The 23536-nt window shown below is 41.1% G+C and overlaps 1 protein-coding gene across 1 annotated transcript in view; it reads left to right on the forward strand.

Moving 5' to 3' along the window:
* The window catches only part of FAM124A (family with sequence similarity 124 member A), a 104918-nt gene extending 87124 nt beyond the window's left edge, over positions 1 to 17794 (forward strand). Inside the window, 1 exon segment of the mRNA XM_020969997.2 lies at positions 16534 to 17794. Coding sequence (XP_020825656.1) covers positions 16534 to 17352 — 819 coding nt within the window. The 3' untranslated portion in view covers positions 17353 to 17794.
* The last annotated feature ends 5742 nt before the right edge of the window (positions 17795 to 23536 follow it).

Consider the following 23536-nt stretch of genomic DNA (forward strand, 5'->3'; position numbering starts at 1 on the left):
CCTGTCCTGCTAATGAACAGAAGGATGCTCCTTCAATGCATGGCCTTGGCTGAAGCCAAATGAAGAAGGGGAGGTTATTCTGCATTCCTCCATCACCATCCCAAATAGCTGGAAGCTATCAGTTGTTAGCTATAATATTGCCAAGGATTATGGAGCTGAGGAAACTTCATAACATTATAGCCTCTAACAACATCTTAGTCTGATATTTTTCTATGACTATGCTGGTAGAACCTAAGCCCTGGCAGTTCTAACCCAGCAAAAAAGGCTTTGAGTACAGGACTAGTAATGGACCATTTGTCATCCGAGGGCCAACCTCACTAAATTCATTCTCACCAGAGGGTTGACCACCAGGCAATAATAACTATTATGATGATGGCTCTTGTGAGTACTCCCTCCACTAAAGCATTTAACAATACCTCCAGGTCTTAGAGGTCAACTGGGTGATGCAGTGGACAGAGTCCTGGGCCTGAAGTCAGGAAGACTCACCTTCCTGAGTTCAAATCTAGTCTCAGACACTTAATAGCTGTGTGGCCCTGGGCCAGTCATTTAACCCTATCCGCCTAAGTTTCCTCATCTGTAAAATGAGCTGGAGAGGGAAATGGCAAGCCACCTTAGTATCTTTGCCAAGAAAACCCCAAATGGGATCACAAAGAGTTGGAAATGACTAAACAATAAATAAACCTACCTATACACACATGTACATGCGTGTATATGTGTGTTTGTCTATATTCTCTACATTCACCATACAATGACCACTTTCTTCTAACTAGTTTCTTGTTTTCTTACTTCAAAAAACACCAGTTTTCAAAAATTATTCCTCAGAAAAATTGATTTTTATAAAATTGGAAGCAGCACTGTTTTTAGCAGAAACAGCATGATGTCAAAAGGACATTGGACAGATCGGCTGGATTCTAGCCCCAACTCCTCTCCGTTACTAAGCCATGGGTGTCACTCTCTCTCAGTCTCTGTGGAGCCTCTGGTAAAATGAAATTTTCACCAGCCCTGCCAACACCAAATGAAATAATAGGTCATAGATTTACAGCTGGAAAGGGGTTTTGGAGGGCCCATCTGTGGGACCTCTATCCAAATTTCTATACAAATTTGAAGCATTCTTATTACTAGACTGCCATTTTCTCCCTCCCCAAACTGTCTTCATCTCTTTCTTCTGGGATGCATAGTACTAAGTTGGACAAAGTCCAAGCTTTGCCTGGGCCCACTACAGTCAAGATAAATGGCATAACCAACCCCCTGAAGGCTAGCGAAAGGTCAGATAAGGTATATAAATGAACCTGCTTCTCCTTCTAATGGATTGATTTTATTAATCCCTGTAGCTGATTGCCACTTGACATTCTGGGATTTCTTCTAGGTCATGGGTATGTGATTTTCTTGGCCAAACCATTACACAGAAAATGATGCTCTGCTATTGCATTGTACCATATTTCCACAGAAGAGAACAAAAGAAAGTGCTCTTGTACTAGTAGAAGAGGAAATAAGGTTCCAGAGAAGTAGCAGGGGAAAGAAGAGGATGAGAAGACAAAGACAATTCTGTTGTGAGAATCATCAAATACTACAGTGAATATAGTTGAAGTTATGGAGTTTTCTACTTGGGACATTTTATACACTATGCACATATTATAGCTGTCCATCTGCAGGGACATGGAGTAGAACAGAATTTCTTAAGCAATTTGGTGTCATGGCCCCTCTAGCAGTTTAGTGAAATCTTTTCCCAGAATAGGGGTAGCTAGATGGTACAGTGGATAGAGCAATGAGCTAGGAATCAGGAGGGCTCATCTTTCTGAGTTCAAAACTGACTTCAGGCACTTACTAGCTGTGTGACCCTGGGCAAGTCACTTAATTCCTGTTTGCCTCAGTTTCCTCATCTGTAAAATGAGCTGGAGAAGGAAATGGCAAACCACTCCAGGATCTTTGCCCCAAAAAACCCAAATGGGGTCATGAAGAGTCTGACTTAACTGAACACCAAATTCTCAGAATAAGAGTTTTAAATGTATAAAATAAAAGGAAAACAACCATATTGAAATAGTTATCAAAAAAAATTAAGCAGCAATTCAAGAACCCCTTTGACTAGATGATGGCAATCTCTCTCCCCTTTCACTGGCTATAATATTGTCATTAAAAACCATGAAAATGCATAGATTCATCTCTGACCTCTGCAGCCATATTAATAATCTCCTACATTCTAAAACCATTCACTGAATGTATTTCCACTTGTGTGCCAGCTGTCTGCAGAAGTTAGATCAAAAACCCTTAGGACTTGCCCTGGAGTCTGGTTTTATGCTGATTTCTGGGAGGGAACCAGATCTCTCTGCCAGGAAAGTCTGTCTCCTTCCCCTTGGCATTCTTGGGCAGATTAATTTATGGAAAGCTGTTTGGTTACTTAGTGAAAGGTGTTTACTCGGCACATCAAAGGAATTCCCTGGACCTACCAACCACTTGAGTGGGGGTGTCTGGAAATGTGAACCTTGTCTCTCCCTGCTCCCTTACTTCAAAAGGAAAAGGAAGCAGATACAACAGTAAATTTGTTAATGTCACTGGGAGTAGCCTGTGAGGAGAATTCTAAGGTGACCGCAGGGAGTCCAGGAGAGACTTCCAATATAATGAAGCTCACCAGTTATTATTCATTCTGGAAGGGCCCCTTCTGCAGCACCCTGGATGATTAGTCATTTCTGGTCTCTATTGTTTCCATATACTTTCTTATAGGGTAATTGAATCCCCTGGGCTTATCAGCTACTATGCAACCATGATCTAGCCACAATCAGCCTGCCCCTCCAAGGCTGAGGGTCAGTTCTGATTTTGGAACCCTGCCAACACAACTCCCTGCCCCCAGGACTGCTCCGAGTCTATCCCCTGCCCCCAGATGAAGATGGACTCCCTTGCTGCAGGAGCTAAAGGTCATTTGAATGCCTTGGAACCCTCCTTTCTCTGCTCCAGAATCTCTACTGCTGTCTACTCCTGGCATTCAGAGTGCATGTGTATTTTCCCTGGTTTAACTCGGGGTAATCATGGAATCATATGACCATTAGAGTCAGGAAGGAGCCCAGAGGTCATCTAGTCACCAACACAGAGTGCGAGAGACAGAAAAAAAATCATCCAGTCTAATCCCACTAATCTTCTAGAGGATACTGAAACTGTGTAGAAGTGACTTGTCCCTGGTCACAGAGTAATTAGGTCGAGCAGGGACTAACAACCTAATTCTTTGGAATTCTTCTTCTACAAGTCCCCTGCTCTTTCTACATCTTCCCCTCATTTTGTAGATGAAAAAAAACAAACAAGCAAAAAAACAAACCTGAGGTTGAAAGAGATTTAATGATTTGCTCAAGACTTCCTGGCTAACTAGTCAATCAATAAACATTTATTAAGCACCTGCTGTGTGCCAAGCACTGGGCTAAGTGCTGGGGATACAAATACGGTAAAGAAAGTTGAAAAACAACAAGAAAGACTTTTGGTCTTGAAATCAGAAGACCTGGATTTGAATCCTGGGTCTGGTGGTGGTGATTGTTGTCCTTTGTTTTCAAAGAGGACCAAAATGATAATTACTATGCTGGACTCAAGTTTTTGTGTGTCTGACTCTGGCCGATCAGATTCGGAATGTTCCACCGCAGGTAGGGCACAAACAGTCCATTGAACCTTTGGGGTGGATTCTCTAAGTTTGCGTAGGTTGCATTTCTCTTGAGCTATTTCATTTCTGTTTTGTTCAAACAGCATGGCACCTTCTCTGATGAGGGCACGCCATGCTGAGCGGTTCTGTGCCAGTGTCTCTCATGTCACACAGTCAATTCCAGAGCTCTTAAGAGAGACCTTGACAGTGTCTTTATGTGACCTTGGGCAAGTCACCTCAATCCCCTGAGCCCCAGTTTCCTTCTCTGTTTTGCACTAACAGGCTCGTTGTATGAGTTAAGCGCCTGGGAAAGTGGGCCACTGAAGGGAAGGCAGACTCAGATGTTGCTGTATGCTTGGGAAGGTGTCCTTACTACTCACTGTTCTACGGGCACTTACAAAGGAGAACTGAGTACAGTTCCACAAGATGCATTCAGTGACATCAGGAAATAGGCAGAGGAGAGGCATATGAGACATTGTGGTTAGAGGCTGACCTGCCTCTAACATTCAGTCAATACGCATTTATTGAGTGCCTGCTGTGCGCTAGGGATACAAAAAGAGACAAAGACAATCCTTGCCCTCCAGGAGGTCACAATCTAACAACTAGTAAACAGCTATGTACAGACAGCTATATACACGATGAATAAGAGATAACAGAAAGAGGGGAAGATGCTAGAATTCAAGTGGGTTGGGAATGGTTTCCTGTAGAAGATGGGACTTCAGCTGAAACCTGAAGGAAGCCAGGAGACAGAGAGAAGGAGGGAGAGATTCTAGGCATGAGGGACAGCAAGACAAAATGCCAGAGCTAGGATGAAGTGTCTTATGAGAGGTGAGGCACAGAGACTAGTGTCACTGGGATTGTAGAGTGGCAGGAAAGACTGGAAAGGTAGTGAGGGGCTGGATTATGAAGGGCTTTAAATGTCAGGATTTTGCATCTGATCCCGGAGGTGCTAGGGAAACCTGGAATTTATTGAGTAGAGGACTGATATGGTCAGATCCGTGAGTGTGGCAAGAAAATGTGTTTCACCCTAAAAGCCAACAGTCATTATTAGCTTATAGCAGTTACTGCAATAGTTATTAGTTCAAGGGACAGCTAGGTGGTACAGTGGGTAGAGCTCCAGCCTTGCAGTCAGGAGGACCTGAGTTCAAATCCAGCCTCAAACACTTGACACTTACTAGCTGTGTGACTCTGGACAAGTCACTTAACCCTGATTGCCTCACCAAAAAATGAAATGAAATAGTTATTGGTTCATAGCTCTAGAATAGGAAGAGACCCCAGAGATCAGCTAATCCAACTCTTTCATTTTAGAAATGATCTAAAGACGATTTAGCTGTGATCATACGAAGTAGCAAGAGGGAGAGCTAAAACTTGAACTCTAGTCCTCTGGCTTCAAACCCTGTGCTTTTTCTGTAGTGCCTGCAGAATGCCAATGTGCATTAAGAGAAGAGAGGGAGTGGCTGGGAACCCTCATGGTCATCATGATGTATATGTGGGGGTGGGGTGCATGGTGAATAAGGATAAGTGCAAGGTTTGGTTGCTAGCATCTCCCCCCTCCCCAGCACACCCACAGCTTATAGCAGTATGGAATGGAGCAAGCAATGATGGGAAGCGGTGTGGTACAATATATCTGAATCATAGGCAGAGTCAAGTTCACTTACAGGTTCTTACTCCCAAGGAAGAGCATCTGCGTAGGGACTGGCATCTTAACGTCATAAACCTTGAAGTGCCACGTAAGTGTGAGTTATCATTGTTATTACTCATAATAGAATCATCAACAGCGGAGCTGGGACTTGGAAGCAGATCTCCTGACTCTCGTGCAAGGGCTCCCTCTGCTATTCCTTGCTATTTAGCTGGAGTTCACATTCTGTGTGCAAATGATGCTCCTCCCACTGCACGGATACATTCCCCTTCCTGGTGTACCTGTCTCCTTTTCAAATGAGTAATCTACGGGTCATTCCAACTCTGACATGAATTCTATGATTACAAAATTAAACAGCACGCCATGCCAAATACTATAGCAACAAATGTCTATAAAACAAATATTCTCAATTCTCAAACAGTGGACCATTACTTTGAGCCATATTCAATACAATGAAATTCCAAAACAGTGGAAAATTTTGGATAGCCTCTTGAAGGGTCATGCAATGAACACTTCCCTTTAGCTCATCATGAACTAATAGCAGTAGGGACTTTTTAAAAACATAAATTCATGGAGCAGGAATCCTCATAATGATCACAGTCTTTGAAAAGCCTGGGAAGAAAACCTGCAAAAGTTGCAGATAAAGACAGATTTTTTCCCAAATAGTAAGAGGACATAGGGAACCAGAGAGAACAGACACTCCTGGGAAAGTGCCGCAGAGCTTTACTTTTTTTTTTTTTGCTATAGCCATTACAAAGTTTTCTGGAAGCCAAGTTCATGCACAAAGTCTTCCTTTTCTGGAAACCCTGTGACTTACTTAGCCAAGCTGAAATCATGAATAATTTTTTTCCCTTCTATAAATATATAACATTCAGGCACCCCTTCCTCATCAAACTTATTCCAACCCGTACTAGGAGTCCTCCAAGTCAACTTTGGCAGATGTACATATTATTCTGGCACTTGCTCATTTGGTGACAGCCCCAATGCCCCCAGATCCCTTTGGATCTGTCCAAAGTCAGGTTGGCATGTCAAGTCTCAGGCTGTTTTTAATGATCTGGAGCATACCAAGGAAGTGGGACACATTTAGGACTCCTTGAGTTCTGATCTGTCCAACTAGGTTCAAAATCTCCCTTACATACATGCCATCTCCCCACCCCACTCCCACACACACACACACACACACACACACACACACACACACACACACACACAACACATATTTTTACTTTAAATGGTATTTGGAACTGCTAGGATCATGGGTCTAATGGCCAAAACCTGTCACTGGATATTGCCTTTAGAAGTACCCCATATAGCCAGATAGCCTATACTTGAAGAAGGTGGGCTAATTTGCATAGACTCAAGAGGGACCTGGGATAAATACTAGAGATAAACAATGAGAGCCTACACTTTAAGAGGAGGAAGACTGCACTAGTTGTGCTTGGGAGACTACTGAGGGCTTTTGGTCAGACCAAGGTGTTTGCTGTAGCAAAAGCATATTTTTAAATGATGGCATGCCAAGGGATAACTACAAGACATGGATTCAGGGTTCACGATTGCAGCGACTCAAGGGGCAATGAAAAGATATATGGCAGATAGTAAACAGGCAGCACATTACCAGTGATGCCTTCTATGCCAACATGACATAAAAGATATTACTTGGATATGGATAACTAGAACAGGAGGTGGATCAAACACAGAGTGAAAATGAGAGCCCTGAGGGTTGCACAAAATATCAAAAGAGAATTGGTCCCTCATTCTGGAAGGCAATTTGGAATTAGGTGAAGACAGTAGCTAAATTGTGCACGGACCTTTGACCTAGAGTTTCCACTGCTAGGTATACATCCCAAAGAGGCCAATGTGAAAAAGAAAGCCTCCACAGACACCAAAATATTTATTGTGGAACTTTTATAGTAGTAAAGAACTGAAAATAAAGTAGGTGCCCATCTCTTTGGAGAAGGCCTATATGACTTGTGGGACATGAATGGAACAGAATACTCCTGCGTTATAAGAAATTATGACTATCGTTAATTCAGAGGAGCATGGTAGATTTACGTGAATTAGTGCAAAGTGAAGTAAGTAGAACCAGGAGAAAAATTTACACAATGACTACAGCAATATAAATGGAAAGAAAAATAAAACAACAGAAACTAAATGCTGTGTAATAATAGCTAGCATTTATATAGAGCTTTAAGCTTTGCAGAGCATTTTACAAATACTGCTTCATTTTTTTCTTCACAACAACCCTAGCAGGTAGGTGCTATTATTGTTGGATTGTAAAAATCAGGGTCAGAAATTATCTCAAGTTAATGTGAAGTTTAGTGATTGTCATATACAGTAGCCAGAATACATAACTATATAGGCTAAATACATGCAAGTGAGTATCCCGTGAGACTACAAAATTCCCTTAAATCACCCCAATTTTTATACGTGATCAAACAGCTCTGACTTCTCTTTATCGAACATTTTTCCCATTTGACATAATATTGATGCAAGTCCTTTTTCTCATCCTGAAGACATTCTGATTTTAACAACATCCAGAGGTCTCTTGTACAGTCCTACAATTCTATTGCCTCCTTTTCCTGTTCTGCAACCTTGTGGGTCAACATGAATTACTTTCCTTTATGTTAGCTCTCTGTCATAGTCATACACAAAAATGTTAACTCTTCATTAACATCCTCATTTTACAGATGGGGCAGCCAAGTCAGACAGAGGTTAAGTGACTTGCCCAGAGTTCACACAGCTAGTAAATCTGAGGTCAGATTTGAACTTCAATCTTCCTAACTCCAAGTCCAACACTATCCAATTTACCATCTACATGTTTATGAACAAACCAGTCCCAGAGAAGATTTGAGAAAATACCTCTTTCCCTCCACCCTTCTTGCAGAGGTGAAGGGACTGTGAGCATGGAGTATCGCAGATAACATCAAGCTTCTTTTATAGGTTGGTCAGTTTTACTGAATTTTTTTTCCTTTCTCATTTTTCAGTCTTTATTATAAAGAAGAGATTTTAGGGAGGAGAAGAGGAACAGTGGGAAAATGTAGGTGATATAAAGACAAAAGATATCATTAAACTTCTTTTTATATTAAAGGAATAAGCGGAAAACCCAGAAGATTGGGAGAATCCTTTGGGGAGGCTTTATGAATGCAATGATAAGAATCACGCAAGATGCAGAGGTGCGAATGAGTTCTGATTTCTGTTGGTTCAGGGGAGAGGGATCTTCATATTGATGAGATCAGGGATTTATTGAAATACTGAAAAACAGAGAGGAATTTGGATGTCATCCTGTCCAACTCTGACCTAAATCACAAATCCTGTCCAATATCATCAGAATTTCATCAAGAATGGTTATTCCGTGAAGAGTTTCAAACCCCTCTTGATCCAATTTCCCTTTTGGAGCTTCAGACCATGAGATCCTTTGTACCCTATCTTTGATCTCTCTGAGATCTGTTTTCCTCACCTCTTAGGTCAATGTCAGACTGCTCTTAGAAATCCTCTCCTTATCTATCCTGACCTTGAAGACAAGCTCAGCCTCAGAAAGTTTCCCTTACCTCATTTTTTGTTTTTGGTTTTTTTAACCACTCACCTCCTCCTTGTGGGTTCCTTTTTTTCATTTCCTCTACATTCCAAATGATGAAATGATCGACTTGGCAAGTCAAGAATTTGTCAGCTTTTGTACGTTGCCCAAGTGCTCTGTGGAAAGATTTTGATGATACTCTCATTACTGTCTTCAAGAACAAAGGCCAGAAAGCCAACTGAAACAACCGTTCTATTTTCTCATCTCTTTCCATTGCTGTCAAGACCTAGCAGAGTCCTTTTGAATCACTTAAACAAAATCTCCAGCTATGAGCTACTGAAATTTAAGTGTTGTTTTTAATTATATTATAGTACTGCAGAACTTTTCTTTGCTATGATGTGTCAGACACAGGAAAAGTACAGGAAAGAGATATCACCAAATGCAATGACCTTACAAAGGCATCTGATACTATAATAGACCCATGAGCACAACAGTTTAATTCAACAAGTATTCATTCTTTTTTTAGTAATTTATTTTTATTTTTCCCTAGTTACATGCAAAAACAATTTTTACCATTCGTTTTTAAAACTTTGAGTTCCAAATTCTCTCCCTTCCTCTCTCCCCAACCTCCTCATTGAGAAGGCAAGTAGTTCAATATAGGTTACACATGTGTAGTCAAAGCATTCATTCTTTACTAAACACGTACTATGTGCCAAGCACTGCGCTAATCCTGAGCATATAGAGACAAAAACAAAACAGTTTCTGCTTTCAAGGTCCTTGCATTTTATTGGGGGAAAACAATATATACTTAGAAAATTAAATGCAGTTAGTCAACACACAGTTATTAGGCACTTACAGTGGACCAGACATATGTGCCAGGGTCATATGGGGGTGTTCAGGAGAACTAGTACATGTAGTGTAAGGGCTTGCCAAGACCTTTTCAGGGCTGCTCATCCACCTTTGATGTCCACCAGTCACCCAGCTCTCACCTGTGGCTTCAAGAAGATATAGCATGCACAGCAGCCACACTCCAATAAACTGTGTCAGCAGATAAACCAGGCTGAGGGTAAACAACAGGACTCAAACCTGTCTGTGAGTTAGGGGGTGTCTGCAGCAAGTATGTGAAGACTTGCATTGGCAGAATGGGTGGAAGATAACAATTTGTTCCAATGGCCATGAAGGTGGCTGAAGCAGGTGCTGTGGAGCTCTTAGAGCTTGGCCAGACATCGAAGATGCCAAGGTCATCCACGGCACCCTGGATCAGTGCCAGGTGTCTTAACTTTTGTCTTGCCACTGGACTTTGATAACAGGAAGAGAAAGTGAGGCTGATGACTTTGTGCAGCTCTGCCTCATTTTAATACAATTTATGCACAAGTCAAGACATCACCCATGATGTCACGGGTCCTCTTCGAAAACGAAGGACGACCAATAACAACAACCATGTGCCAGGCAATATGTTAAGCACTGGGAATATAAAGAATGGCAAAAACACAGTCCTTTTCTTCAAGGGGTTTATATTCAAATGGGGAAGAAAATATGCAGGTACATAAAAGATTTATACAGTGTGTAAAGAATTCATATTCTAATGGAGGAGAAAACGTAGAAACCACTCTACATACAAGATATATACAGAGTAAATGGAATGCAATTTGAGAGGGAAGATCACCTATAAAAAGATGGGATTTGAACTGAACCTTGAAGAAAGTCAGAGAAGCTACAAGATGAAGATGAACCAACTATCTATAAAGTAAATAAAAATGATTTCAGAGGCAATGAAGAGCAGTAGCGATTAGAGAGATTTACCTATGTGGAAAAATTGCATGCTCACTAGAAGTGAGAAAGAAGGCTGAGGTTTTCCCTGCATAGATATGTCCCTTAGCGGAGTGACTATTTGCTCCGGATTTCCAATGCTGCCTCTAGCCAGGGTTTGGAGTCATCTGTGACCATAAAACAGATGAAAGCAAACTGTCACATGCGAAACCCAAAGGTGCCACCTTGACAGCATTATTGGCATGCTTATCAGGACCCACCTTCGGCTCCTTCTTCATCCTTTACTTAACCAGCTGTAGCCAACACATCTTACGTACTTGTAGACCTGGATTCATCAACACCCTGAAGCCTCTTCTTACCTAGGCGAGAAATATATTCCCAGTACTTAATGCAGTACCTGGCATTACAGTAGGCTTTTTAATAAATGCTGGGTGATTGACCAGTAAATCCTGTTTAACTGCACCTGGGGGGCATATCACATAAAATATCTTTAAAAATTCCCTAATTTTATTGCTTTACTTCATTGTTCAGTTGTTTTTCAGTCATGTCCGACTCTGTGATCCCATTTGGGGTTTTCTTAGCAAAGATACTGGAGTGGTTTGCCATTTCCTTTTCCAGCTTATTTTATGGATGAGGAACTTAGGTAAACAGAGTTAAATGACTTGCCCAGGGTCACTGTAAATGTCTGAGGTCGGATTTGAACTCAGGAAGATGTGTCTTCCTGATTCTCAGCCCAGTGCTCTATCCACTGCACCATCTAGCCACCCTTACTTCTTTAGGTGACTGTCAGTAAAATTTCAGTGAGAATTGTGTGACATGGCATGGGAGAAGGGGAACAATGGAGAATAAAGTCGCAGAGTCTCGAAGTTGGAAGGGATATCAAATTCCATCTAGGTCAAGTCATATTGGACCAAGAATCCTATATACCATCCCCAACAAGCATAGGCATGTATGGACCGTTGGGATAAGTGGACAAGGCATACCTAGCTAATATTTTATGCACCTTCTATGTCAAAAAGTGATCATTCAGGCTTTGTTTGAAGACTTTAAGTGAAGGAGAGCTCACTACCTTCCAAAATAGGCCATTCAATTTTTGGACTGCTTTCATTGTTAGGATTTTGGGAGGCAGGGGTTGTTTGTTTGGTTTTTGTTTGTGTTTATTTATATGTTGTTTTGGTTTGGTTTTTCATCAAACCTAAATCTTCCCTCAACTCAGTAATTTCCCCTCCCTGCTGCTAGTTCTATAGAACCAGGGGCCAAAATGGAATGAGTTTAATCTGTCTTCCACACGACAGTTCTTCAAGTACTTGAAGATCCAGTCCGCTCCAGGCTAAACATAGCCCAGCTGAAAGAAAAGGTGACTGAGTAGATGTGAGTGCCTGTTCAGTCAGGGAGAGTATTAGACAGGGTCAAAATGGGATCATGGAGGGAATACACAGAGAGCCCTGTGATTGATGGGAAGCCTCTATAAGGAGCTGAAAATGTGGCCAGATGTCCCCAGTGTGAGGGGAAAGAGGTGTTTGACTGCAGCATTAGGAAATCCCTGGGGCTGAGCAAACAGGACACGAGGAAGCAGGGGAAAGTTGCTATGGAAGTGAAACCTGATTAAATCTGAATAAAGATTTCAGCTGCAGTGAAGTGGGGGTAAGGATTACTTCTGTGAGTGGCCTGGACCTAGGCAGCAGCAATACACACTGGTGAAACTTGGAAGGAAAAGAGCTTTTGAATCACAGAGAACTCAGGTGTTATTCACTTCAGAATGGATTGTAAGGCCTCAGATCTTGCCAGTAAAGACACGAGGTGGTCCAGTGGTAAGTTGACGGGAGGTGCAAGGAAGTCATAGCTTGCATTCCTACACATGGCGCGACTCACTTTGTGAGACAGATGTGCTCCTAAAACCTCCCATGTAAAATGAATTTTTATAAACAAAATAATTTCCCCATTGATTTCCACCATTATTTAGTTAATGGGTTCGGCCAGAACATCCTATCTGTCTCACATCCACGCCTAAATTCAGACAGTTGCCATTGGTTTCACTCAGATCCTGAGGTCTGGATCTTCTTCTGTCCCCTAGGCATTCTCTATTCTCCACGCATATCGTGGCTCCCCAGTATTGCTGTTGCTGTGTGTGAAAGGCACTGATCTCAGCCTCCCATGTTAGCTACCTTCTTAACTCAGGATTTAATGCGGAAAGAGCACACCTCCACACTTGTCCTAGTGGTCATGCTAACTCCTCTTCACAGAATGACCACCAGAGCTCCTGAAAACAGTCTCACTTTCTGTCTCCAGTACATGGCATTTTTCCTGACTGTTTTCCAACACACAACTACCTGGGCTCACACTCTCAATATGCCATCACTCATGCCTCCTCCGGTCTCGGGTTCAAGCTACAGTTTTGTCTCCCTGTCAGTCACAGTACCATTGCCTGTACCTGCTCAGTCCTCCTGACTTGCCTCATTTTCTAGTGAACACATTCGTCGACTCTTGCCTACAGAGGTGACTGTCTTCTGCCACGGGTTTTCTGACACCATTGTCAGGGATGTGTCTCCTCAGTGCCTGCAAATGAAGTCTTTTCCTGAGATTACACCAGGGCTGTGTTTGGGACAAAAACAGCCTCCTGCCTAATTGTAGCTGGGTACTCTCTGATGTCTAGAGTACTAGTAGAGGTTTTCAATCCATCAGATGCCAAGAAACATTGCATATCAACACTGATAGTGTGTTGAAGCAGAAATAGCTCTGGAAATAGAATTTAGGGGATTGAATTCAATTCCTTGCTCCAACCTTTATCAGTGCAATCATGAAATTTCACTTTACCTCTGTTTTCCCCTCTGTGAAATGGGAACAATAATACTAATATAGCAAAGGTTATATTTGTGCCCTAGCCAATAAGCCATGTTTTTATACCTAAGGCCCACTCCATCAATAAATCCAAGTCAGTATGAAAAGAGTCTGACAGTAGAAACACTAAAAAGAGGCGAAATAACACAGGGCTCAACAAAATCTTTTTAAATGAACAAATCATAATCACAACAAAACCAGGGGAAATAAAAAGAGCTATCAGAACCTTCTATGCAGAGTTACATGCCAACAAAACCAAGAACACATAAGACATAGAAGAATACCTTCAAAATACAAAATATCTAAATTAGCAGATCTCCAAGTAGCAATATTTAATCCAGTTTCATAAAGGAAATAGAATTAGCTGTAAAGGGACTAACAAGGGGGGGGGGCTTTGGGGGCAAAGTCCTGGCCTAATGAATTTTGAGAATTGTATCAAAATTTTAAAGAAAAATTAATACCTGGATCATACAAATTATTCTCAAAAATTGAGAAAGAAAGCACTTTACCAAGCTCCTTTTATATCACAAATATAGTCTTAATGTCAGAGAAGGATAAAACATAGTACCAATATTATTTCTAAATATCAATTTTAAGTCTGGATGTATCTATCACATGGTTTACATTGGGTGGTGGTAACAAACTCAGATCGAAAGGGGGCCACTACACTGTACATGAGGTCCCTGAAGTTTGCATATTGACTTAGAAAACCACATATTAATATTATCTGCTTTTTTGTGTTTTCATTTATTTTGTTAAATATTTCCTAATTACTTTTTTAATCTGGTTCTAGTGCTAGGGATATGGTAGACCGCATGTGGGTGTTTGATACCCCTTATGTCAAAATGGAATTCCTTATAATCTCAGAGAATTCCCTAGGGCACTGAGATGTTAATTGACTTGTCAATTAACATGGTCAAATAGCTAGTATATGTCAAAGTCAGGATTTGAACTGAGGTCTTTGTGACTCTGGTGCTGTTCTCTATCCCCTATGCCATACTAACTCTTTTTATAAGCTTCAAGACTTTCTATCAATGGGAGCTATTACTATTAGAGGCAGTGAGGTTTATTGGCACTGGACTGGGAGCCAGGAGAAGCGAGTTCAAATCTCAGCTCTATCACATATCCTAGTTGAGTGACCCTGAGTGAGCCATTTCACCTGAGTTTCACTTTCTTCTGCTGTGAAAGGCGACTGCTTGTACATCACAGGGATGTTTTGAGGAAAGTGCTTTGTAAAGCTTTGGGTCAAAGGTTAAAGAGCTATAAGGGACCGTGTAAGTTACCCAGACTAAGTTATTACTGCCAGTACTTCATAAATCAGGAGCCAAAGCACAGAGAGAACCATTCTGCCCAGTCCTGCTGTGAGGGTCCTGCATGGAGTGGCAGAAATATACAATCAGTCGATCAATAAGCATTTATGACGTACTTACTATGTGTCAGGTGTGCTAGACTCTGGGTGTACAATAGGGAGAAAGCTAGGGCAGGAGGGTCCAAGTGGCCACTGCATTTAAAGCAAGGCTTTTAGATTCCAAGCAACAGTAAGGAGCAGGTTTCTTTTCTGAATTTCTGAAAGCAGTGGACCGAAAACAGAAGTACAGGAAACAGAACTAAAGGAGAGGCAAATGCCCAATCCCTGAAGAGAATCTGTGGTGGCTGGGATTCAGCCTGGTAGTTAATGACTCCCATAGCTTACTGGACAGTCCAGTTACCATAAAAAGTGGATGGGGTATTAGAGAGAGAACAATCAATATCTCCTAATTGTTTGTAGGCTTCTGGGGAGAGATTCATGAAATTTTAGCTAATTTTTTTTTCTTAATCGTGCTTTACTCATTTCAGGGCTCATTTAGCCTTCCCAGTTGTGGCAAACCCTAAGGTTTTATTTTAACTCTGACATGGGCTTTAAAATTGAGCTGGCTGGTTTAAGTCTGGGCCTTTCCAATTTGATCCAACCAAAAACTACATGCACGCATTTCTATAATCCAGGGGAATATGAGATGTTACTAACTTTCTCCATATGTGCTGTAACACCTAAGGACAGGGGGTATGGGGTTGAGCCGCCAAGGCTTCCCTATGTCCCCTGCCTTATAGAGTTGGAAAGGACCTCAAAGGCCATCTTATCCAACCTCCTTATTTGACTCACAAGACTAAGGCCCAGCAAGTTTAAGTGACTTCTCCAAGGTCATGTAGGTAGTTTTCACCAGTCTCTATAATCTAACTCCGTTTTGCCCTCCTTCATTTCTCACTGCTACTACTAGCACTACTACTACTACTACTACTACTACTACTACTACTACTACTACTACTACTACTACTACTACTTCATCATTTTCCTGGGTTCCTAGGGTCATAGATTTATAGATGGAAAGAACTCAATAGATCATGTTGCACACCCCCTTCCCCATTTTTTTTTTTTTTAATGAGGCAATGAGGTTAAGTGACTTGCCCAGGGTTACATGGCTAGTGAATGTTATGTGTCTGTCACATTTGAACTCAGGTCCTCCTGACTCCATCCACTGTGCCACCTAGCCGCCCCTCTCTATTTTAGATAACAAAACTGAGACCCAGAGAGGTTAAGTAATATTTACCTTAGGTCATACAGGTAGTGAGTAAGCAGACCTAGATTTGAATCTCCCCTCCTCTGACACCAAATCCATTTCTCCTTTCACTAATATTAAGATGTCTCTGGAAAGAAAGAAAATAGGTTCTTCCTTCTCTGGGAGCAACACTGCACTCTTCTCTGGTATTTAAATGAATTTATTGTTCAAAAAGGGCAAAATCTCCTTTTTTGATACATTTCACTTCACCGTGAGTTTGGACTAGTCCATATAGTTTATAAAGTAGTCTTAGTGAGGATTTTTGATGCTTGGGCTAGATTGAGCTTTCCTATAGAATTTGGTAGGTTTTTTTGCTGACATAAGTACAATGTACTTAAATTATTAATATTATTGCTCATTGATATTATTGTTTTATTATGTTATTAATTATTAATGTTGCACATCTAAGTACTATATTCTTTTTCCATTGAGTTGTCATGCTGTTCCTTTAGGCTTTTCCAATGATTCAAGAGAATGATTTATAGCAAGTATAACTTTGCAAATGCACCACCGAGAGACGAACAATCCCATATTAATGGAGTATTCCCTGTTTTCCTGACAGGCGCACAGTTTATATAGAAAATCTTCTAAAGCCAGCAAACTTCACTTCTACCCAGAGAAGACTCCTTCCTTCATCCCTTCATCCAGCTTCATTCCACGGAGTCGCACACTCAGCAGCAGCCAGCAGCAGCGATCAGGTGGTCCAGCCAGCGGGCTCTACCAGCCCGACCTGCCGCCGGGGAGTCAGGGAGGACGGACTCACAGAAACAGCAGCGCTCGTCACCCTCCCTGGTCATTCCAGAGGAGCAAATCACTGTTTTGTCTGCCCACTGGAGGAGCTCCCCTTGAATCTGACTCTTTGCCCTTGGCCGAACCACTGTGGGTATTAAGCAGAGGCTCCCCAGCAGAAGAGGCATCAGAATGGAAACAGAACCCCAAACTGTCTGTTGATGACTTAGAAGGTGCCCAGGAAACTGATGTGGACACAGGCCTAAAGCTTTCCTTCTCGGACTTGTCTGTGGTCTCGGCTTATTCGGCTCCTAGTGGGTTTTGCAATAATTTGGAAACTTTCCTCCCCCCAAGAAAACGTCACCCCCATCAGCCAAAGCAGGGAGCCTCCAAAGGAAGGCCTCTATCTGCTTCAAGCAGCATGCCAGCAGAGGCCTCCTGCACTTCCCTTTCCTCATTTACCAAGGGGTCGTCCAGCTCTCCCCCATCGTTCTCAGTCTCTCCCTTCGTATCCTCCTCCACACTCAAGGAGACCTCTGACCCCCCTGCTTCCCACTCTTCAGAAATCAGGCAAACTAGTGACAACCTCCCACAACTTGCTGTGGAGTCCTCCGGACCCCCAACTCATGAAATAGAAGAGTTCTACATCTGAAGTTTTCCTCACTATCACCCCATACTTGGAGTCTCGAAAATTCTCACCTACCCTTGTCCCCACTGCGCTGCTGAGTTACAAACACTGAGAGTGTTTATGTAGCAACATCTGTACTCCTCTGGAAATGAATTAACTTGCCCTGATTCTAAGAAATCTGTAGCATATGTGATATAATCATTACTTAGCAGAGAGCTGCTCTCTTTCCAGAGACAATGGAGAAACACTGACATTGTTATGCCAATAACACGTATCTTTAAGTTGCAAAATATTGTTTTAAAAAGAGACTACACTTACAGACATAATTTATTGCTTGCATAACTCAAACATATCTTTTTACCACCTGAAGTGGAAAAAAATAAGCCAACTTGTGTTATTATGGTTTGATAGTTCTTACAACTATGAAGGCAAAATAATTAAAGCCAGGATACTGAAATTTGGAAAAGTGGGAGATGCTTTATTACTTTTATAAGAAATGTGCAAAATATTTCACATATATTATAATGAATATAATTATTAATATGAATATATAATATGATGAAATATAATATTCCAGCTGTCCTGAAAATGACCTTGTTGGAGACCTACAAAAGCTTTTTTTGGTAACTAGAAGTTTTATAGGCCTCTAACAAGGTAAATAAAACACCTAGGGAATACAAATGTAGGTGCCTCCTTATCATAGCATACCTCACCGTAAGAAAACCCAACATATGGAAAAAATGAGATTTACAGATGTCACATTGTCTACTTTTAAAAAAGAATTTCTTTTGCTAATGAAAAGGCTCACCATAGGACTCCTTGAAGTCACAAGCTGCCTTAGCACATTTGAAATGTGACTTGCTTTACAAAATTTGGATTTGCTTGTGTCTTTTCAGGACCATACCTACTATATAAAAGGGGCATGGTAGAGGTTAATCTACTGTCCTAAATTTATGGTGCTCTCTTAGGTATTGATAATAAGCACTATAAGTTAGGTATATATTTTGCAGATGAAGAAACAAGGGCTGAGAGGGGTTAAGTGACAATTAGTATCTGAGGCAAGATTCAAACCCAGGTCTTCCTGACTCCAAGTCCAATGGATCTAGTCATTATACTATGGGGTAAGTCATACCCTTTGGCAAAGAGGAAGTCTTGTGTGCATTCACATGTGTGCATATATGCATGTATGCATATATGTGTGTATACACATATAAAAACTATCTGGTCCCATACTAACCCAAAATAATGTTCCCTCAGTTAACTGTGAAGTTTTATCCTTCTTAAAATTTTATTTTTTTATATTTTTATTGCTACATTTTGTTTTTGCATCACCTGCATTTCCAAACACATCTGCTACTCCACCCATTGAGCCATCCCTTATAACAAAGCATTAAAAAGAAAGAGGGGAAAAAAAATAATTTCAGCAAAACTGATCAGACCGCTAACAAAGCCTGACAGTATATTCAACATCTTCTACCCATAACTAGGTGGCACGATGAATAGAGTGCAGAATGTAGGGTCAGAACAATCTGAGTTCAAATACTGCCTCGTACACTTACTAGCTGTGTGACACTGGACCTTAACCTCTGCCTCAGTTTTCTCCTCTGTAAAAATGGTGATAATAATAGCACCAATTTTACAGGATTGTCTTGAGGATCAAATGATTAAACACATGTAAAGCACTTTGTAAGACCTTAAAGTGCTATGGTAAATATTAGATATTATTGTTATTATTATACCCCCCAAAAAAACATACTTCTGCATAGGAGTGAAAGTCATATTTTCTCATCTTTGGGCCAAACTTCTCAAGATTTTCTTTTTTGAATGTGAAAGCTAATCACTGTTCAATTACAGTAACAGAAATGAAAATTAAAAACAAGAAACTTAACATTAGCATCCACCCCACCCTCCCAACCCCCAACCCCACCCTCAACAGAAACTGTAGAGGTTTTTCACTTATAGGTTACTGTCATGCCATGTGTTCATAGAGGCTTGAATTAAGAACAGGAATCAGCCTGACTATTTCCTGCCTTTTGTCCATGCCTATTACAGCATGAAGAATGTTTAAATCTCATCCTTTGTCCCAGTAGGGTTGTGTTTATGGCCCTGCTGAGCCCTGGCAGTAGGGTTATGGCTGGGTTTGCTCCAGAGACTAGTCACCTTGTCTAGGACGGGAGGATGAATTTGGTCTTTTCAGTTCCATGAAGTCACACGAAGGTTGACATTTTCTTCTCAGCCTTCACTGGTATTTTGGGTAAAAACTCATTCAATACCCCCACCAGGGAAGAACAAATAATTAGATTAAAACAGCCTCCAATGTTGATAAGTAATGGCTATTTTGGGTCTATGATTCCAACAAAACCATCTAAATCAGGACTAATATGGTACGAAGCCAAAAGTTACTGATGACAGCAGCTAACTTCATTTTATGGCTCTAGTTCTTAGAGATGCATCAGCAGCCTCCCCTCCACCTACTTTCCTTCCACCCTGTAAACGTGGCACTCAGTCAGTTGCTGGTAATCATAAGTAACACATCAATGAGCAAAGAATAACCAAACAGGCCAAAATAAATTTTAAAAAAAAAGGTAAGAATTGAAAAGCAACAAATGAATGAATGAAAAAGCATTTATCATGTGCTTATTACATGCAAAGCATGAGGATACACATATGGAGGTGAGATAGCCCCCATTCTCAAGGAGCTCATGTGAAGGAGATGGCCCCTATAGAAGGTTTCAGCAGCAAGTCAAATGAAAAAATCCCGTGGTCCTCGGGGTTCTGCAGCACAGCAGGTGGTAGTGCATCTTTAATGTCATTTCCACTGTTAAAATCACATCAGTTCCTGATGTTGAAACATTTAGGATTTTGGCTGCAAGAACTGTCCTTTCTGGGTCTTCAGTAATTGTGGTTACAGTAGCTATAAGAAGAAATTTTTCAGGCCACATCTTCATGATGCCTGTGGGACCTGGGCTGGAAGAAAGACACATTACAAATTCTAGTTATCTATTTCAGTAGGTGGGGGAGGGTGGTGCCATTCCCAAGGCTTGAGAGTTCAAATTCCTGAGCTATCTCCAACTGCGTCTAAAAAAAGATGGTAGTTGAAGGGGTGGTGGCGTTTCATCTTGTCTGGCACAGGCCACCTTCTTTCTCCCTCAGGGTGCCTTGTTGCTCCAGCTAGGCCAGCTTGCCTAACCCGTAGGTGATGATTGGTCAGCAATTGGTGGGGGTGGCTGGCCATGGGAGTTGTTTCTCCAGATAATGGCTGGCTAGGGTGGGGGTAGGGGTGAGGGCACAATAAATAGGTAAACACAACTCAGTACCAAGAGCCAATGGGGCACAAATGAACCAATGCTATGGCCAGGCTATCTTCCCTTACACTTACCTGCTTAGTCTGTACCAACACACAACATTTTTAGCATATGAGTGTGCTTTTCTACCATCTACCACACACTGGTCCTACCCTTCACAGAGCACCACCCTCTTCACATCATACCAACCTTCTGAGAACCCCAGAGTTACTTAAAGCTGAAGATCCCTATGTATAGGATCACAGGACTGCCAATATTGGGCTCAAAGGGACTTAGAGGTCATCTAGTCTAATGCCCTCATTTTACAGGTAAGAAAACTGAAGACCAAGGGAGTTAATTGGCTTGTCCAATACCCCATGGGCAGCTGGTGGACAGAATGTTGGGCCGGAAGTCAGAAAGATCTGAGTTCAAATCTGGCCTCAGACACTTAACTAGCTGTGTGACCCTGGGCAAGTCACTTAACCTTTTTGCCTCAGTTTCCTCATCTGTAAAATGAGCTGGGGAAGGAAATAGCAAACTACTCCGGTAATATCTTTGCCAAGAAAACCCCATCTGGGGTCATGAGTCAGACACAACTGAAACTACTGAACAACAAGAAACAACAAAAATATCCCACGGGTAGTAAGTATGAGAGGTGAGATTTTAACCCACATCCTCTGACTTCAGTCTTTTGCTGAAAAAAAAATTATATGGTATATAGGTGAGGTAACCCAGAGAAACCATTTCTTTTCGTAGAACCATGGAATCCCAAGAGATGAGCTAGAGCTCAAAGGTCATGTGGTCCTCTCCAAATCCAACAGAGGCCATTAATTCTTTCTCCATGTTTAAATGGAGCTTGAGTAGCCCATGGTCACCTAGCTAGTATGAAGCAGAACTTGAGACTGAATAGGATTCTTCTGACTCCCAGCCCAGAGGTCATCTAGAGTCTGCTTACAGACTTACCTAAGGAACTTGGGACCTCCCCAGTAGTCCATTCCACTTTGGGACATCGATAGTTATTAGGAAAATGCTCAAGATCACAGACTCTGCCAGGTGGTCCCAGCTGTGTTCTCTGGGACTATCTTTCTCTTGAGCAGCCTGACCAGTTAGAGTCATCAGGGAAGCCCAATGTCATGTGTAGGGTCCTCACAAAGATTAATATTCTAGATGCAAATGTGGCCAGAGGTGGCAGATGTTTATTAAAAGCACCAAAGAAATGAATACAAACAAAATACATGGATATGCTCAAGTGGAAATTGTTTTATAAGCACAAAGAGTACTTGACAATTTATTATGTGTTTATTGCTACGAAAACCATATTTTCTGATTAAGTACTGTGTAAATTCTTCTATCTTCTTTTGAGGTTTATTACTCAAGATTTAGAGTTATGATTACAGAATGCATTTTAAAAGCTATAATTTCTGACTATAACAATTGAAGCATTAAAAATTTATAGGCACAAAAATTTGGTTGTAGTGAAGGAGGACTTGGAATGGGAGTCATGCTGTGAATTAAATCCTAGATTTAGCACCAGCTATGTGACCTTGAGCAAGTCATTTGCCTCTTAATTTTCCCAACTATAAAATAAGGGGTTTGAATTAAATAATTTCTAAGGTCCCTTTCAGCTCCGATGTCCTATGATTCTATAAACATAGGTAACATTTTTACATTTCTATTTTAGCAACAGTGAAAGCTGCTATCTAGTCCATGGAATGAAAACTGCTGACCTGAGGATTAATTCACTATTTAAGAGGACAAGGAAAAGAAATAACTGGAAAAAAATAATGCCTAAAGTCTTTCCAGACTTTAAGAACCTATACTTCTATGCTAGTGTATTTGGTAGAGTGGGAAACCTAATCTCCCTTGTGTTGCTACATTTTACTGTCTGGTCTTTTTGTTTTTCTGATAATAATAATTTGTACAGTAGTTTAGAGTTTGTAAGGGACTTCATATACATTATGTATTATTTGATATATTGAAAATTATTTTATGTATAAATAATATATGTTCTATTATTTATATGCTTATAAATAATATATATTCTGTTATTTATATGTAAGATATTATATTACTTATATGCATATAAATAATATATTATTTATATGTATATAATTTGGCATATATCAAATATATTGTATTACATATGTGTGTATATACACACATAATGGATTTGTGTGTGTGTGTGTGTATTTTTCAATCTTTGCAGCAATCCTGAAAGATAAGTACTATATTATTCCCATTTTAAAGATGAGAAAACTGAGGTTTAGGCAAAGTTACTTTCCCAAGGTTGTACAGCTATTAAGTATCTGAAGATCTGAACTCACATTTTCCTAACTCCAGTCCAACCCTCTATCCATTGAACCACCTAGCTGCTTTTTCCAGGGAAATTCCTGCTCAAGCTCCTGCATTGCCTTAGAAAGCACAGGAAATACAGCTACCTCCATGTAGATTGTTCTCCAGCCCACTTCTCCTTCCTGATGTTCATTGCATTATTCTCATTTAAATCACCGATGTTATGAATCTGAGTGACTGAAAGTGGAAAACTGCCATCCTTGTTCCCTTCTGAAAGCTTTGCCCAGTGCCTGGAACTAAACTGAGGTCAGTTTTGATGGTGACTATGTAAAGCATGGGGGGAGGGATGTGTGTGATGTGGTGTGGTATGAATTTCTTGCTTACAGAGAAGCATCTTTCAAGATAATTTCATCATCACCAGTGAAACTGAGGGAGGTCACAAGAAGGCTGAGTCTAGGAATGGGGAATTATAGCCAATTGCTCTGAAGCCCTGGCAGAGCCAGGGGGCATGCAGACCCAGGCAGCTGGTCCAAGGGCCAGCTCTGGAGCCTCGGCTGTGATGTCTCTGCTCCTACGAGCAGGTGATCTATGGCCCAGTGTTCCCAGCCACCCCCACATGTAGTACCTGGTCT

This window comes from Phascolarctos cinereus, unplaced genomic scaffold, assembly GCF_003287225.1.
Source record: "Phascolarctos cinereus isolate Bilbo 61053 unplaced genomic scaffold, phaCin_HiC Scaffold_726;HRSCAF=1367, whole genome shotgun sequence".
Classification (NCBI taxonomy): Eukaryota; Metazoa; Chordata; class Mammalia; order Diprotodontia; family Phascolarctidae; genus Phascolarctos; species Phascolarctos cinereus.